Below are 16332 nucleotides of genomic sequence, written 5' to 3'. Positions count from 1 at the left end.
CCCCCCCCCCCCCCAAGAAATAAATCAATTAAATACCACCCTCGTGGATAGCCCACCCCGATACGAAGTTGTTCTCAAGTTCCGCGATCCATTCGATCAGCCCTACGCCTTATAAGGTGTGCAATTCTTCGACTCAAACTTAAGAACGGCACTTTTTTCGCGTCAACACCCACACTTCACTTTACTTCCATCCTACCTACCTACAATCTACCACCACAACCACAACACACATCATACCCCTACGGGGAGAAGAAAATAAAAATGACAAGACTCTACCCCCTCTTCATCCTCCTCTTCGTGCTGCTCATCCTGGGCACAATTTTCTACATCACCTACTCCATCATTCAAGACGTGAAGCGCAATACCCGATCTAAAATGGAGAAGAAGAATGTCACCTTCTCTCGTGATGGAGTTACCGTCGGTGTGAAGGAGTTGAAGGATGAGGATTATTTGGATCGGAGTCAGAGGTACTTCCTTCCCCCCCCCCACCTTCTTCCATTTGTTTTGTTGTGTGAGCATAGGCTAATTCATCTGGTGGCTGTGTAGTATTCTGGTTAACATGTGGAATCACACTTCCTTCCCTGCGTACAAGAGTCGACTGTGGGATATGACGAAGCCGACGAATTGGAATGAGAATGCCGCTGGGGCGAGTGATGAGGGGTTGAGGGGGCGGTTTTGGAGTGCGGCGGGGAGGGTCGGTGAGTGGGCTGGATATCATGATCAGGGTCAGGAGGGGGAGAAGAAGAAGGGGCAATGAGATGGATTAAACTGTGGTGGGTTTAAATAATACTGGGGATTGGAGTTATGTGTTGGTTTGGGTTTCCTTCTGCATGGGGTGCGGGTGGTATGCTATGCTGTACACGCTGGCTTTGCATTCATTATTAGCTATGCATTATGCTGGCTATCTCTTTTTCTTCTTCTCTTTTGCTGACGAGATACATGAATCAACGAACCACCATTGACTCGAATTGAAATCAACTTTGCGTAGTTGCAGTCATCATAATGTTAGTCACATCTTATCCGTCTCCTCATCATCATCATGAGTTTAATCTAGGTTCTCGTAATAGTCGTAATTCTGGTTCAGCTTGTAATAGGGATCCGGCTTCGGCTCCCAGCTGCTGCCGTACCAGGTCGGCGTCGTCAACTTCTCCGGTGTGTCGTCGCGCTTCTCGCTCGAGAAGATGTATTCGAACGTCTTGGCCCATTGCACGCGGTTGTTCAGTCCCTCTAGACCCCACAGTTCCTGAAGGAAGTGCAGGAAGGAGGTGTGCGTGTAGGCCGAGTTGTTGGCATACATGGTGCCCTGGTCGTGGATCAAATGGTTCGCCGGAATGTAGGGCGAGATGATGAACGAGGGCACACTATGCCGTTAGCTTCAAGTCAGATACCTTATGGCGGGATACTCACCGAACACCGAGACGGGTAAAGTCGTAGGTTACATTGTGGCCGTCAGACATGCCGGTGAAGGTGATGCCGTCCTCGGGCTGGGGAACATTGATCGGCGTGGGAACGTGATCAGCAAAACCACCGTGCTCGTCAAAGTTGAGGATGATCAGACTAATAGGTCAGCTTTCTTAGCTCAAAGTAACTTCTGTAGACACTTACACATTGTCCCAGTACTTGGACTTGCGCACTGCGTCGTACAGATGCTTGATCAGCTGCTCACCCGAGGCCATGTTGCTGGTCGGGTGCATCGAGTCAATGGTGCAGCACTCGGGGTTATAGTAGGAGAACTGGGGCAGCGTTCCCTCCTCGAGATCGCGGTAGAACTGGTCCGAGTGGACCAGACGGTCCATGGCGTTGTCTTGCACCCACTGTTCCTAATTAGAATCATACTGACATAGAAATCTGGCACACTCACCTTGTACATGTAGGCATCGACAATGTCCGTCTCATAATACTGTGTCACTTAGCCATCGTTCCGTTTTTAACAAATGTACCGCGTCGCTTACGTTCTTCCAGGTAATGTTCTTGTTGCTGAGGGCCTCGAAGATCGAGGTCGCACAAGTCGTACCGGTGTAGTTGGCATACCAGCCGGCAGCCTGGTAGGTATTGTCAACGAAACCACAGGTCGAGCCCGAAGTAGCAAACTGGCGGTTGGTGTTGGTCGGTCCAGGGTGTTCGGCGAACTGTCTGATCAGCATGCGCTCATCTCCAATACAATACCGCAACTCACGTAGCTATCCCAGAAGGCAAAGTTCTTCGCAACCTCAATCAGAGTTGCCGTCTTCTTCTCATCATAGGCTTTGATGACGAAGCTGGACTCGCCGGGGCTGGATGCGTATTTCTCCGACTGGCGCTCAATAAACCCGCCCATGTTGGGAACATCGTCCTTAGTGGGCTGCCACTTGCGGAAGATCTCATAGGAGGTACCGGCGAAGTTATGGTCCGGGTCGGTCAATGGCACCTCGGTTTCGAAGGGCGCGGCGCAGATGTTGAGAGGTTCGTCCCAGACCGTCCAATTGGGATTGGTGTACTCGTTGCAGTAGGAGATGTTGCGCAAGTTGTCGATGTCGGGATGAAAGTCCCAGTAACCCGCGATGTTGTCGAACGAGTGGTTCTCCATCATCAAGTAGATGACATGTTTGATCTGTCCACGTCAGTGGCACTATCGTTATTCAACAGACTGCTGCACTTACGTTGGAGCGAATGTGATCCCATTGTTCGACATTACGCCTGTGAGGGAGAGCGGAGGCCACAGTGGCCAGGGCCGAGATAGCAGCCACGTTCAGCTTCATGTTGATTACTGCTCCGCAACCACTTTTGCTGAGAGACCTCTGAACTTCAGAATCTAGCCTCACCGACACCGGGGCTGACCGGTGGGATATTTATCTTTCCTGCCTCGCATGATGAAGGACGCATCCGGGCCAGGTCGGATGCGCGAAGGCCTCCTTCGACGCATGGGGGGATCCACCACGGCAGACATCTTGCGTTCACTAGCCAGCTAGAAGCCAAAGAATATGTCGCGATGCTCCGTAACTGCCAACCACGGTCCAATGGCACGCGAGATGGCCCATCCCACGTGGTAGGCAGACGGGCTGCTCGCGTGAGTCTTTTGTTGCGAGCAAGGCAACACAAGGACATGCCACCTTTCGGATGTACTCCGCAGTGGGCTGAGGGGAAAGAAATTGGAGCAACGAGCACAATCCGGACTGGACAGCCGCGGAGGATAGTTGATCAGCTGCTGGAATGATTGGTCATGAAGCAGTAGGACGGAGATAGCTGCGTCGATTAAGCCGAAATAGGGAGGTGAAAAGCGTCTCCGCTCACGCGAAGGACTGCCCGGAGAGGAGAGAAGGAGGTTGAAATCAGTGAAATCGGTGAAATCGGCGTCCTCCGGTGCATGCGATAGCAGACGATAGTAGACGATAGTGGATGCAAGCGGTGCATCGTGCTTCAGCCGTGCTTCTCGATTGCAGTTCAACCTGGCCGGCCGACTAATCGGGGCTGGACCGGACAGCCGATTGTACTAGTCAGCCAGTAGAAGTGGAGTGTGATAGGGACAAAGAGTGCTGTATTAGGAAATAGACATTTCTGATTGGGCCGTCACTCTCATCGGCGGAGACACCCATAGTACCACTAAGCTCAAACAGGCAAGGACGCCTTCCCTAACCGGCCCAAGCTTCAGGGACTCCGCAGTAAAGTGGATCCCAGATTGCAGTATCCCGCTGGCCCCAACCAATCAGAGGCCCACGTGCCGCATTCGCGCACCCCCGCGACTGCAGATGACTGCGAAGCCATCAGGCACGTTGTCGGTCAGCTTCTCTCCATAGGCAGATGATAAGCCTGGCTGGCTATCACCGGAGCACGAGATGCATCCTGGAGGGGGTCGCTTCAAGGCGCTTTTCCCGTCCTTTTCCTTGTCGCTCTTCCTCGGTGCATGCAGCTCATTCATATGTAGTACCCGACGCTCCCGTAGACCGACTGAATAATTATAATCACTAAAAACTTTCCTGAGCCTGAGATCATGCTGATGTTGCTACTGTGATTTGCTCGTCGCCCTCCATAGGTCAATTGCTGCTCCGATCCAGCTGTTCTGAAATCTACTACTTCTTCAACCCAGCAATCGTCCTCTTCAGCAGAAATCTCCCGATTTTCAGGCTAGTCTTCCTGCTGCTTATTTAGTCTGGTTACCACTGTGAGACCTGCCAGCCCAGCAGCGAAGTTTTCTCTTCCATCTTTCTCCTCAATCTTGGTTGAAACAGCATCCCAATTCCCGTCATAATGTCGATCTCTTCTCTTCGAGGCCTTCTTACCAACTACTCCCCCGTTTCAGAGGAATTCACTCAACCCGATCTGGAAAAGGAGTTGCATGTTTCCCTTCGAAATGGCGACGACAGCGAGTCCTCCTCATCCCGGTCAGTCTGCCGGGAAAAAGCGGAGAAGAAGGAGTCCAAAATCGTTGACGGACGTATCGTCTCCGACGCTATCATCGGTCTCTCCGACGGCATGACGGTTCCATTTGCCCTGACCGCAGGCTTATCTGCTCTGGGAGACACCAAAGTCGTGGTTTTTGGCGGCATGGCCGAACTCATTGCAGGAGCCATCTCCATGGGCTTGGGAGGCTACTTGGGTGCAAAGAGCGAAGAGTGAGTGGTTTTCAAACTTCCCCAAGTATACAAAATTAGCAAAAGAAATATGCTGACCAGTTTTAGGGAGTCCTACCGCGCAACCCTGAAGGAAACAAAGCAAGAGATTCTAACCGACCCCGCATCGGTGACTGAGACGATCTCGGATGTCTTTGCGCCCTATGACCTCCCCGCAGAGCTGGTGGGAGAGCTCACGCGACACCTCTCCTCATCCCCTAACCTCCCCTCCTTCCTCATGAACTTCCATCACACCGTCCAGGAACCCTCTGGCTCTCGTGCCTTTATCTGCGCCTTGACCATTGCATTGGGATACTTCATCGGTGGCTTCGTGCCGCTCCTCCCCTACTTCTTCGTTGGTCCTCATGATGTACTCTCTGCCCTGCGCTGGTCAATCGCCACGATGGCCGTTGCTTTGTTCTTGTTCGGTTACGGCAAGACATGCTTCGTCAGCGGATGGAAAGGATATCGGAACATCAGACGCGGTGTCATTGGCGGCTTACAGATGGTTCTAGTCGGAGGCGTTGCAGCAGGCTCTGCAATGGGGCTGGTGAAGGGGTTCCAGATGCTGGCTGACTCTCATAGTCATGAGCATTAGCCGAGCATGGGAGACAGTTCGATTTAAAAGATTGATTCTTATGGATGGCGTTTCTGGCGGGACGACAAGAGCTCAAAATGATATCATCTTCGGCGTTGTTGGGTCATTGATTTGGAACATGTACATAGACCTAGTAAATCACAGGTTGAGTTTAGTTAAGCTGATAGCATATCGAATATGTTAAATAAAACATTACCCCACATAATCACTGGAGCAAATCCTCCTAGAGTAATTAGCTCTGCAAACGTTGTCCCAAAGCCTTAAGGCATCCACCAACCATCCACTACAACCTCAGGCAAGCACTTCTCCTCCCTCTAACCTGGGGCAACATAAACCCCGGGCAGCCATCACCACACCTCTTACTACTAGTTCATGCTCGATCAACTAACATTCCAAAAATACCTCCATCGCATACTATTAGGTATTCATTCTTTCCGATACTCCCCAATACTGAATACATACATACTCTACAACATCAATACCAAATATACCTACTACAACTAGGCACCACCCATACAATTCTTCTCCAACAACGATCTGATACTATATATAAGTACTATACATACAGTAGTCACTTATATCCCCAAATATAGATCCATCACTGCAACTAGCAAGCGAGCAAACAAGCAAACAGACAAAGCAAACAATGCCACCTAAATTAGTACTACATAGTAGCACCTAGTAGCACCTCCCCAACCAGTGGCAGTGACACTGGTAGTAGTAAGTAGTAGTGGCTGTGCCTGCATTCCCTAGATCCAAGCAGGTCGACGGCATTATCCACCCGTTCATCCATCCAGTCATCTACTCCGTACCTTGATCTGCACTGCATAGCCCAGCCAGGCTGGCAGGCTGACTGATTAACCACCAACCGACTCCAACAAATCACTATTTTTCTAGAAAAGTATAACCGTAAAAAAAGAAAAACAAATAAAGGCTAAAAGCCGGTAAGGCTCGCGGGAGGTGGGTGGGTGCACTGGCATGCCATTGCTCGTCGATCGATTGGGCTGAAACAGCATGCCGGTTCTCAACTGCCCCCCCTGCCAGCCACACCTTTGGCGCTTGATTTCTCCCCGGTGAGAAGTCAGAAGCATTCCATCTACGATTCCTTCAGGATTAGGTATGTTTCACAGGTTGTAAGGGGGGGAATGAGGGGAGCATGGCTTTGAGCCGCATTGCGGAGTTATGAATTTAGTAGTAGTATTCTAGGTTGTACAACTGGGACCAACTCTGTGGTACTTGTACCTGGGATGGCTTAGATAGAATGTTACCAATCGCAAGTGTTGAGAATGGAGAGATGCCTTGAGTGACAGGAGATCATTTTCGCTTTTGATTGTGAGTGGGTAAGTAATCCATCAGGCTGTTACAGTGCACTGCAGTCAGTTTGCAAGGCAGTGCTGGTGTTAGATTTGTGTCGTGATTGGCTTGCTAAGTATACTTTACTACTTATGTATGTACTGTGATACTAGATGGAGTTACCTACCTTAGTAGTGTAGATCTTCCGGGGTGAGAGAATCAACTACTCCGTAGCAGTCTAGAATATACATCGTATACTTCGCTGCGTATTCTGTAATCTATCCATCCATTTAGGAAAGCGATACCCGACTGGCGGGCCAGTATACACCCTGGAGGCGATCCAAGAGTTAATTTGACCACCGGGCGAGTGGCATGCGGGCAGATACTCAAATGATTTAAACAACGAACATCATGGCGGAACGGGCATGCGGCATGACCTCATTGCCCGGACCACCCTGCAGATGAGATGGCTGTCTGATTCGTACCCATCGATGGCACGAGCAAAAGAAGAAAAACAACTTGACCATCAGGTGATGCTATGGGGCTGGGCTTCCTGCAGCTGCCGACCGGGCGGCGGTCAATGAAAAACCCCATCATGAGTTTAGCTGTGAAAGTAAAGAAAGAAAGGAAGTTATGCTTGTATTGTTGTATGTATGTAAAATGGGGTATGTATGTATCCTTACTTGCACTAAGTGATGCAAGGCTCGCTCACTCACTCACTCACTCACTGCTCGTTCCTGATGTCAGATCAATATCCATCAATAATGTGGGAGACGTTCGAGAAGCTCGGATCACAGTTGCAAGAAAGAAAAGAAAAACCAGATTTCGAGTCGATTGTGGCTGATGGGCTTGAACTCCGCCCACGGTTGTCTCGGCTTTTCATGATGTACTATGATGTATACGACGTTGAACCCCATGTTTTTCTGCCCTCCGAACGGAACCGAATGTCCATGATGCAACATGAAGAAGCGGGGACACCCCTTCTTGCTTTCTACGAGACATGGAAGGGTGGCTGCTGTCAGTATCCTCCAACTTCTTGTATATTCTGCCCCCTATGCATCCCTGACGTTGAATACTCCCGACCCGAATCTGAAGTAGTGATGATGATGATGATCTGGTCCAAGCCACGGCTCGGCGTCGGGCGGTGGTCGCGTTGTGTTGGCCCAAGCTTATGCCGATCCACTCACGGCCAGGCAACCGTCAACCCTCAGCCATCATGAAAGTCCGAATACGAGCTTGCTTTCGAGAAATATCCCTGGATTTAGGGGAGGGAGAGAGAAAAAGGGTTTTGTTTCAATATCGGACCCTTTTCTGATAATTAATTTGTAAGAATAGATGAGACACGTTCACTGCCCCCTCTAAGTATTGTACTATTGTTCTCGCATCCCTTTCTGATTCGCAAGGTATACCTCCATACTGGGGTTGCTTGCTGCCTATGCGGCTGGAATTAGGACTGCGGCATTCCTTCGTCCTTTAATCTTAGCTCTCCATTCATCCCAGCAACGAATCTATCAAGTTAACTATCGAAAGCACTGCCCGCTGTGATACGTAAGAAGAAGCTGTGCTCTCTAAGCCTCCAAAAAGGAAGTTGGATCCATATGCCCTCGTAAAGTGTTCCTAATGTATCTATCTTGTTACCGCAATAATCACCTGACGCTGAATCAGCGGAATTTCAACGATGCAAGAGTAACATACTGAGGTAACGAAGTAATTAACGCGGCCACGACCACGATGGAGATTGTCATCAAAAGTAAATTGGGGCCAAAACTACCCATGACGCCGCATTCTGAAACCATAACCCTCATTGAGCGCTGTGCTCCCCCAACGCGGTATATTACTATATCTTACTTTGACACAGATAGACAACTCAATAATGAAGCTGGCAGTAATCACCATAGTTGAAGTGAAGCGCCGCCCCCCGCTTCATCACGATGGATGCAGTAATCTGCCGTGTGCCATGGTCAGCTGCCACTTAGATCCCCAGACTTCCAACTAACTACTGCAGAGAGTTTCACACCAAAAAAAGCCTACCAGTGAGTTGATGTCTTTTCTCTCTTTTTTACTCGGATGTGAACTGATCATCTCTGTCCGGCGCGGCTTGCCGTGATCTTCCCACCCATCTCGAGGAATCCCAACTATGGTATGGAGCCCGCGTACCATACGTATGGTATGCCAACAATACCATACCAGACGGTAATGAATGGCCCGGCGCTTCCAGCTTTCTCACTCGTGTGCCCAATACGCATAATTCCCTACTAGACTGCTGCTTAGACTCCCATAGACTTGCACATCATTGCCTATCCTTGACCCTGAAAATGTCATGTCCCCTATAACTAAATAGTTTAGTGAGTTAGTTAGCTAGAACACGGAGGTTTAATTATTCATCGCCTGTGTCTGTGTCCCTTGGGCTAACACCTTAGACATTAGGTAACTATGGAGTAAAGTCACTGTCTACTATGTAGGTGGTAATTTAGCGGATGACGGAGGGGGAGGCGCATGCGTGGTCCCTTTCATCAACGCGCTCTTTTTTCTTACAGCAGCAGCAGTGCGTGCCTCGAGAGCGTTAGATCGGGCATATGACAGGCGCAGGCTGTTTCGTGTTAAAAGAAAGATGGCTGGTTGGGAGACTAGCCTTGTTAGACTTTTGTGCAGGACGGAGGGGGTGCGCCAGTGGACAATCCCTCAACAAAAAGCAGCTGTTGGCTGATCACTGTATAGCTAGTCGAGATAGCAAATATCAGGCCGGGCTGGGCACGCGGCTATCGTCCGAGCTGCTTGACCCAGTCATGGGTGGTACGGTCATGTCTATCCGTCTGAGCTCCATAGCCGCTAGCTACTCTGTTTGGACAAAGGTCCAAATTCGAATTTTCCAGTCTTTGAGCCCAGACTATGGAGACTGTGTATATGAAGCAGCGGGATCCGGAAGTTTAGATCACCGATTGAGATCCGGGGGAGGAAAAGTCTTTGCCAACATCCGGTTGCTCCCTCTGGATTAGTTTTACACGGCAGTTCCGGCACATGGACTCCGTATAAGCCTTGCCAGCCAGCTAGCTAGACAGGTACAAAAACCCACACCAGCAACATAGCATCGTGTCGATGCCGGGTCCGATCGTGCCTAGCTTCCGCAGGGTAAGAGGGAGGAGATTTGATAATGCGCATAATGCGCAGGATGATATTGTGACCAACCAGACTATTCAGGGACAGCGGGTCTTGGCTGCAGGGTAATCGGCGATTTCTTTGGTCGGATGCTGCTGACTGTGAGACCGTTGTGGGTTAAGCGAAATTGGTTCTGGAGATCCACTGCTTCCAATTGGCTGCGGATGGCTGGCGGGTGGAGCCCCCAAGACCAATCATCAGGGGCAGTCCGGAATCCCATGAAATGAGCATCCGGGAGTTTTGCTGGGATGAACTGAATTGGGCGTCTCGCTGAGAGATGGTTGATTATTATTGTTTATTTGGATTTTGAGGTTGCTTATTCCATTTCCCTCGAGACTCTTTCCCCCCCCTCTTCACATTAATGAAGTGATGTGTCAGATTCATTTGAACTTGCTTTTCAGCATCGAGCCTGTCTCATAGGTCATTCCCTTGCGGAGAAGGTTAATGTCTGTTTCTCTGGCTGCTGCTCGGTGTCAGCCAAAATCCGTAGTAACTAGCCTGCATGTTCCGTAGTATATCCCGACTTCTCCGAAAGCTGCGGTTTGGATCCGTTTACATTATGCCTTGCCAGGCAGGACAAAGCAAGGCTTATGCTTGTTTGTACCCATCTCTCCATTTTAGCCTCACCCGCAGTTCGGTTGTTGCGGACTCCGTTGCCCGACCATGAAGAAAATTTCTGCAATATGGAAAGGTTGGACCTTGGTTCTCTCAGGCACCTCGGATCTGCCTGTCCAGCGCACCGAGGCACCGCCGATGCGAGCTAGAGCCAACAGGGGAAGGCCTCCTTTTTCCCATTCCCAAAGCGGGCTAGTGGCTTTACCCGGACGACCCTGATTAGGGATAGCAGTGACGACATGATACGGGGCCAAACCGGTAATACGAGTACGACTTCCCAGTCAGGCCCCGTAAGCCCCCGTACCCGTCGCTGTCCGCCCCGTCGTCTGTCTTGCTGATCGAGAACCTGCAAAATCCTCATATCCCATCCATTGTTCCCTCTTCTCTTCCTTTTCTCTTCCGTTTTCTCTTTTCTTTTCCCTCCATTCCTCCCGCCTATACTTCCGCTCCTCCTCCTCTTTCTCCAATCTCTCTTCCTTCCTCGACCCTCCGGCTCCGTGGCCATTTGCGCCCCTCGCAAAACGTCTCCCTCGTTCTTGGTTTCCTCTCTCGCCCTTACTGTCCGCCTTGCGTCAGAGTAACCCTTGCAACGTGACCATCCCCGAATATCCTCGTTTGGCCGCTGGAGACCGGAGCCTGCGCTTCCACTTCATTACTGGATCCCTCCGATCTGGTATTTCTCCGCCTTCACCAAACGCCTGTCGGGCCTTGAGCCAGCCAGCGATCGAAACGTTTTTGTTCCAGACGCCGCCCCTTTCAGCTTCTGTCACGTTGACGCCCAGAATCCCCCTTTCCGCCGACTCCGCCGGGCGCTTCCTTTGATATTCTCGAGCCCCAATTCTGGCGACATTCTTCCCTTCATCTACGCCTAAAGTGCTGGGTTTTCTGAGTATCGAAGAGTCCACGGGGGTCCCAACGTGACTAGCCGCCGAGATGAATTCCACCCTTCCTTCTTGGAAGGATCGCACGCAGAATCAGTTCGGCAAGCTTCAGATCCAGGTACCATGGCGGTCGATCCAGCTCCTCGTCCCGCATCGCATGCGACGGAAGATTCGCTCCAAGCTTCGCAGCAGGCTCTCTCCAACATCTTCGATATCGTCTCTGCAAACGTCCTTTTCGCCTATGGATACGCTCCGATCACTCCAAAGCCATCGTTGGACGTTGTATGACTTTCAATACTTGCTCCTGCTGATCCTCCTGATCTTCTCCCTCAGTGTGATGGGATCTCCTGGGCCTTTGGGGAAGACGGCAATGTTTACCCTACTTCTCCTTTCTCTCCTGCTCCCGATTACTCGCCAATTTTTCTTGCCGTTCCTTCCAATTGCGGGGTGGCTCATCTTCTTCTACGCCTGCCAGTAAGTGAACCACCCTCTCAGATCGCAGTCTGCTCGATTTCGAGAGAACTTTGGGAACTGACGCTTTTTGAATCAGATTCGTTCCAAGCGATTGGCGCCCGGCAATCTGGGTCCGCGTGCTTCCGGCCCTAGAAAACATCCTCTACGGAGCGAACATCAGCAACATTCTGTCTGCTCATCAGAACGTTGTCTTGGACGTGCTGGCGTGGCTGCCTTATGGCATCTGTCACTATGGCGCGCCATTTGTCTGCTCCCTCATCATGTTCATTTTCGGTCCTCCCGGCACGACTCCCCTCTTTGCACGGACTTTCGGTTACATCAGCATGACTGCTGTCGCCATCCAGCTGTTTTTCCCCTGCTCGCCTCCGTGGTACGAGAACCTTTACGGGCTGGCACCGGCCGACTACTCCATGCCGGGTAACCCCGCGGGTCTTGCTCGCATCGACAAGCTTTTCGGCATCGACCTGTACACCTCGGGCTTCAGACAGTCCCCTGTCGTGTTTGGTGCTTTCCCCTCTCTGCACGCTGCGGATTCGACACTGGCCGCTTTGTTCATGAGCCATGTTTTCCCGCGGCTGAAGCCCTTGTTCGTCACTTACACCCTGTGGATGTGGTGGGCAACCATGTACCTGTCGCACCACTATGCAGTGGATCTGGTCGGTGGTGGCCTCCTGGCCACGGTTGCATTCTACTTCGCCAAGACCCGATTCCTCCCGCGCGTCCAGAGCGACAAGACTTTCCGCTGGGACTACGACTATGTGGAGATCGGAGACTCTGCTCGCGAATATGGCTACGACTTGGCAGCCTACGACGGCGACTTCAACCTTGACAGCGATGAGTGGACGGTTGGATCATCATCCTCCATCTCTTCCGGCTCTCTGAGCCCGGTGGACGATCACTACACCTGGGAAGGAGAGTCTTTGGCTTCGCCCATTGCCGATGTCGAGTCTGGAAGACATGTGCTCAGTGCCTAAGCCAGTCGACCACCATTTTGCACCCACCTCCCTGCATATACAGCATCCACTTCTTGCATCTATTTACGAACGGCGTTAGTACATTTGACGACATGCTGGGTTTATTGCATTGAGCCGATTTCGACACTTAATATCTTTAATACCGCTTTTTTATTTCGCAGACCAGGTCGGATGGTTTCGATTTTCCGTTTTGGATTGGTCACCCTGGATACTGCCATGTTTTATCTCTTCCTCTTGACCTAACTGTACATCATACCGCACACTTTTCTGGGCTGCGTTGCCGCATGATTCTGCAGCCCGACCTCCTCGAAGCTCCGTCGATAATACTAATACCGAATGCTCAGGGTTGCACAGCACCGCGTCCCATCTGGTCGTGCAACTCCTGATGCCCCGTTGGAGACATTCGCTTTCTGCATCTCGCCTGGACGAATCCGGACGACCACACTCGTTTACATCCTACTTTAGTCTTTCGCTTTTCACCAGCTGGTCGAGCTTTTTACCTTCATCTTTTTTTGCTCGGCCAGGTACATATTTTATCTTCGTGTCGATCGCTCACACCACTGGCGCCTGGGATTGGGAACTCAATGAAGAAAAAGTTGATTGAGGCGCCCAACTTGCTTGCACCTCATTCGCTGTGCTTTCAAGGGATTCAATGCTTTTTTATTTTAATGACCATTGCATTGGCATATAGACAGAGGGGTTATGATGAACCTTTGTATTACGGTCTCTTCTGCGCACCGGAGACCTTTATTGTTTGTTATACGGAGGGCCGTGCTCAAACAGGCTGCTCATTCTCCAAAAAGAGGAACGAAGCCGAAAGGAAGCCCCAAGCACGCCCCCACGAGGAAGGGGACGCGGGAATATAGATGTTGACGGAGGCATCTTTCCCGAACAACACGTGTGCCTGAATTTTGTTGATTCGCTTTGCTATGGAAACACGTCACCCACACTGTCACACTCTACATCCTCTAAACCCGTCCTCACGGGACTACCTTTCGGACCGGACTTGATTCTATTTCTTGTTTCCTTCCTAGGTTGTGTGGTTCTTCTGGTATCAACCGGTGCAAGAGAACCATTTTTTTACCCTACCGCCTGCTCGCTCCTATAGCCTAATTCTTAATCAGTCGCGGCTGTGTGTGACGGGTTGGGGGAAGGGGTGTTTGATTGGATGGATGAGAGTATCCACTAGCAGAACCTATTCTTAATTATAATCAGGTAGCGTTATGATTTATGAATGTTGTATCATATATGTTTTATTCTATTTCCTCTTTTCTGTTGTATACATTTTTTGTCTCTAGGAACTTCTTGAATGACTACTACTATGCTCCTATTGGAAGTATTTGCGTTTTCTTCAGTCTAGCCATATGTAGCTTAGAAGTAAATTACTATATTAATACCATGTTAGTCTTGTGATAAAGATAGATATGAGATCAGATCACATGCAAATTCAGTCAAGTACCCCATAACTGACTACAACATAGTTGTTCCCACTATCCATCCTTCCACCCATCAAACCTCCCCAACGTGACAAATAACAAGCCCCAACGACGAGAATAATGATACATGACCATCATAGGATTCACAAATCTATTATGATGAACCTAAATATACCACCCACCACCATCTCACGCATAAATTAGGTAGTATGTACAGATAGTACTCCTCAATAAGAAAAGAAGAAAATAAAACGCCCTCTACTCACATTACAATACATCTATCTCGTCCATTCATCATCAAAAACCTGTACCCGATCAGCATACTCCTAAATCCGCGAGACAAACGTCTCTTCGATCTGGTCTCCTTGGCCGCCTGCTACGCGAAGAATGAGGTCGTTAAGGGATGCGCGGCCGAGAATGTCGACGTGGTCGCCTATACTCTTATCAGATTGATTCTTCCGAAGGTTGAAGGGAAATGCTAAGGGGATAGGGGCATACCTGTGTTCGGACCACCACGGGGCGAGAAACGATCCGGTTCATGTGGCATCTCAAAGACCTTGACCTGCACTCCAGCAGGATTGTATCGTTTCATGCGCCAGCCCTTGGCGCACATGTAGCCCGTGCTCAGGAGGTTAACGGTGCCGTCACCCTCGCCCATGAGGACGCCGTGGTCGACGCCGTCGTTGTTAGTTACTGTCGTGTCGATGCTGACGTTCAGGTTGACGAGCGGGTCGCGTTCTTCCTGGTAGTAGTAGCTCCGCTCGGTGGGTTTTCCAACGCCGTAGAAGCAGTAGATTTTGAGGTCCGGGGCGAGCGGAAGCCGAGCTTCAAGGGGGTTGAGCCATGTGCGGGGGTTGTTTTCGTTTTCTTCGACCTCGCGGGCTGTGTGAGCCACGCCGTGCGAGTAGCTGCTTAGCACTTGATTGCGGTACCAGGTCTCGGATTCGTCGAAGAGGTAGTTGAGACTTTCGGCGACGGTCATGTTCTTGCTGCTGTGGGAGGAGTTGGTTTCGCGGAAGTTGAGCACGGTGCCGAAGGACTGGGACTGGTTGGGTTGGTCGTCCGGGGCCCAGGTTGCGTTGCCCCAGACGGCTTCGCCGCCCTTGGGAAGCATGCTGCTGATGCCGGGCATGGCGCGGAAGATTTCGGCGCGTTCTTCCTTGGAGAGGAATTTTTCGAGGCCGTAGACGGCGAAGGCGTTGAGTTGGGCGGTGTCGCGCATTTCGCCGGAGAGGACGGCCGTGAGGCCCTTCACGGCTCCCAGCATGCATCCGCTGATGTTGATCCAGTTTGCGATGTGGTTGTTGACCCAGTCGCGGCCGCCGGCGCCGTGGTCCGGGTGCTCGACCCATTTAAGGAAGTACAGGACCACCTGTGAGCCCATGCTGTGTGACGCGAGGGTGACTTTTTCGCCGCCAACGAGAACGGCGGTCTCGATATAGGATTTCAGTCGGCTGAAGTACTGGTCACGGCGCTCGAGGTTGGGATACGAGAGACGCCAGTCGTAGGCGGCGGTGAAGGCGTTGGTCGGGTCGTAGCCGATGGTTGCGAGGTTCTCAAGGATCTTGTTCCAGATCCAGTAGCCGGTGATGAAGAAGTCGGTGGCATCGAAGCCCTGCGCAGCGCGGAGCTTGATGCCGGGGGGATCCAGGCCGGTTTCCTTATCTAGCATGATGTGGTTCTTCCATTCGGTCTTGTCGAGGACTAGCGCGCGCATCATGCTCCAACTACCCCAGAGTCTGCGACGGAAGTACTGGCGGGAGTTTGCGTCGGTGCCCCAGCTCTCGAGACCGGTCGAGATGACGCCGGGGATCATGACAACGGGGTGTTTAGCGTGGACGCCTTCGGCTTGGAGCTGCAGACCGACGGAGAAGGAGTCATAGTTGACGGTGTCGCGTTCATGTTGCTGCGCGGATTGTCAGTATACGGTGTGTCCTATTGATATAGTCAAGTCGTTTGACAAGGAATTGGGTCGTACCGTGAACTCCTTGACATCTGAGAGCAATCCCTGAGGCATAACATCCATCAACGACTCCAGGTTCAGATCCATTATGCTGTCCAGACTGATCACATCCTGCTGGTTGGCGAAGAGCACGGCCACGAGGACTCCAAAGAGGCCACCCAGAACGAAGATGAGACCATTGCGCCGTTTACTCCGGGGTTTGGTAACGAATGACTCGGCTTTGGGTTTCTGAGGCGCCGACGAATTCGAGTCGGGGATGTCGCGGGAGTCGGACGGGGACGGTGATGCGGACACACCGTCCTTGTCCTTGGCCACACGACGGCGGAGCATACTGCACTTAGACGACGTAAATCATG

At 51.2% G+C, this 16332-nt stretch overlaps 8 protein-coding genes across 8 annotated transcripts; 5 read left to right on the top strand and 3 right to left on the bottom strand.

The window, feature by feature from the left end:
* Positions 1-261: 261 nt before the first annotated feature.
* An16g03710 (uncharacterized protein) lies at positions 262-757 on the top strand (the record flags this gene model as incomplete). The annotated part of the gene is made up of 2 exons (XM_001397646.1): positions 262-467; positions 547-757. 2 exons carry the CDS (start codon positions 262-264, stop codon positions 755-757), a joined length of 417 nt encoding a protein of 138 aa, XP_001397683.1.
* Positions 758-1045: 288 nt separating this feature from the next.
* Positions 1046-2738, bottom strand: An16g03700 (uncharacterized protein; the record flags this gene model as incomplete). The annotated part of the gene is made up of 7 exons (XM_001397645.1): positions 1046-1361; positions 1408-1557; positions 1606-1814; positions 1862-1900; positions 1953-2129; positions 2177-2590; positions 2640-2738. 7 exons carry the CDS (start codon positions 2736-2738, stop codon positions 1046-1048), a joined length of 1404 nt encoding a protein of 467 aa, XP_001397682.1.
* Positions 2739-4224: 1486 nt separating this feature from the next.
* On the top strand, positions 4225-5184 carry An16g03690 (uncharacterized protein; the record flags this gene model as incomplete). Its single annotated transcript, XM_001397644.3, has 2 exons — positions 4225-4589; positions 4656-5184. 2 exons carry the CDS (start codon positions 4225-4227, stop codon positions 5182-5184), a joined length of 894 nt encoding a protein of 297 aa, XP_001397681.1.
* Positions 5185-7241: 2057 nt separating this feature from the next.
* On the top strand, positions 7242-7697 carry An16g03680 (hypothetical protein; the record flags this gene model as incomplete). Its single annotated transcript, XM_059745057.1, has 1 exon — positions 7242-7697. The coding sequence occupies one exon, from the start codon at positions 7242-7244 to the stop codon at positions 7695-7697; it is 456 nt and encodes a 151-aa protein (XP_059602751.1).
* A 1391-nt stretch (positions 7698-9088) lies between these two features.
* An16g03670 (hypothetical protein) lies at positions 9089-9855 on the top strand (the record flags this gene model as incomplete). Its single annotated transcript, XM_059745056.1, has 4 exons — positions 9089-9139; positions 9219-9454; positions 9537-9698; positions 9756-9855. 4 exons carry the CDS (start codon positions 9089-9091, stop codon positions 9853-9855), a joined length of 549 nt encoding a protein of 182 aa, XP_059602750.1.
* Positions 9856-10256: 401 nt separating this feature from the next.
* Positions 10257-11098, bottom strand: An16g03660 (uncharacterized protein; the record flags this gene model as incomplete). The annotated part of the gene is made up of 5 exons (XM_059745055.1): positions 10257-10463; positions 10553-10594; positions 10690-10735; positions 10808-10927; positions 11019-11098. 5 exons carry the CDS (start codon positions 11096-11098, stop codon positions 10257-10259), a joined length of 495 nt encoding a protein of 164 aa, XP_059602749.1.
* An 83-nt stretch (positions 11099-11181) lies between these two features.
* On the top strand, positions 11182-12577 carry An16g03650 (uncharacterized protein; the record flags this gene model as incomplete). The annotated part of the gene is made up of 2 exons (XM_001397640.3): positions 11182-11603; positions 11680-12577. The coding sequence occupies 2 exons, from the start codon at positions 11182-11184 to the stop codon at positions 12575-12577; spliced, it is 1320 nt and encodes a 439-aa protein (XP_001397677.1).
* A 1319-nt stretch (positions 12578-13896) lies between these two features.
* An16g03640 (uncharacterized protein) lies at positions 13897-16306 on the bottom strand (the record flags this gene model as incomplete). The annotated part of the gene is made up of 5 exons (XM_059745054.1): positions 13897-13933; positions 14280-14318; positions 14359-14446; positions 14512-15919; positions 15992-16306. The coding sequence occupies 5 exons, from the start codon at positions 16304-16306 to the stop codon at positions 13897-13899; spliced, it is 1887 nt and encodes a 628-aa protein (XP_059602748.1).
* Positions 16307-16332: the final 26 nt, after the last annotated feature.

Source organism: Aspergillus niger (assembly GCF_000002855.4).
Source record: "Aspergillus niger supercontig An16".
NCBI classification, from domain to species: Eukaryota; Fungi; Ascomycota; class Eurotiomycetes; order Eurotiales; family Aspergillaceae; genus Aspergillus; species Aspergillus niger.
This window is presented reverse-complemented; position numbering and strand designations above follow the sequence as displayed.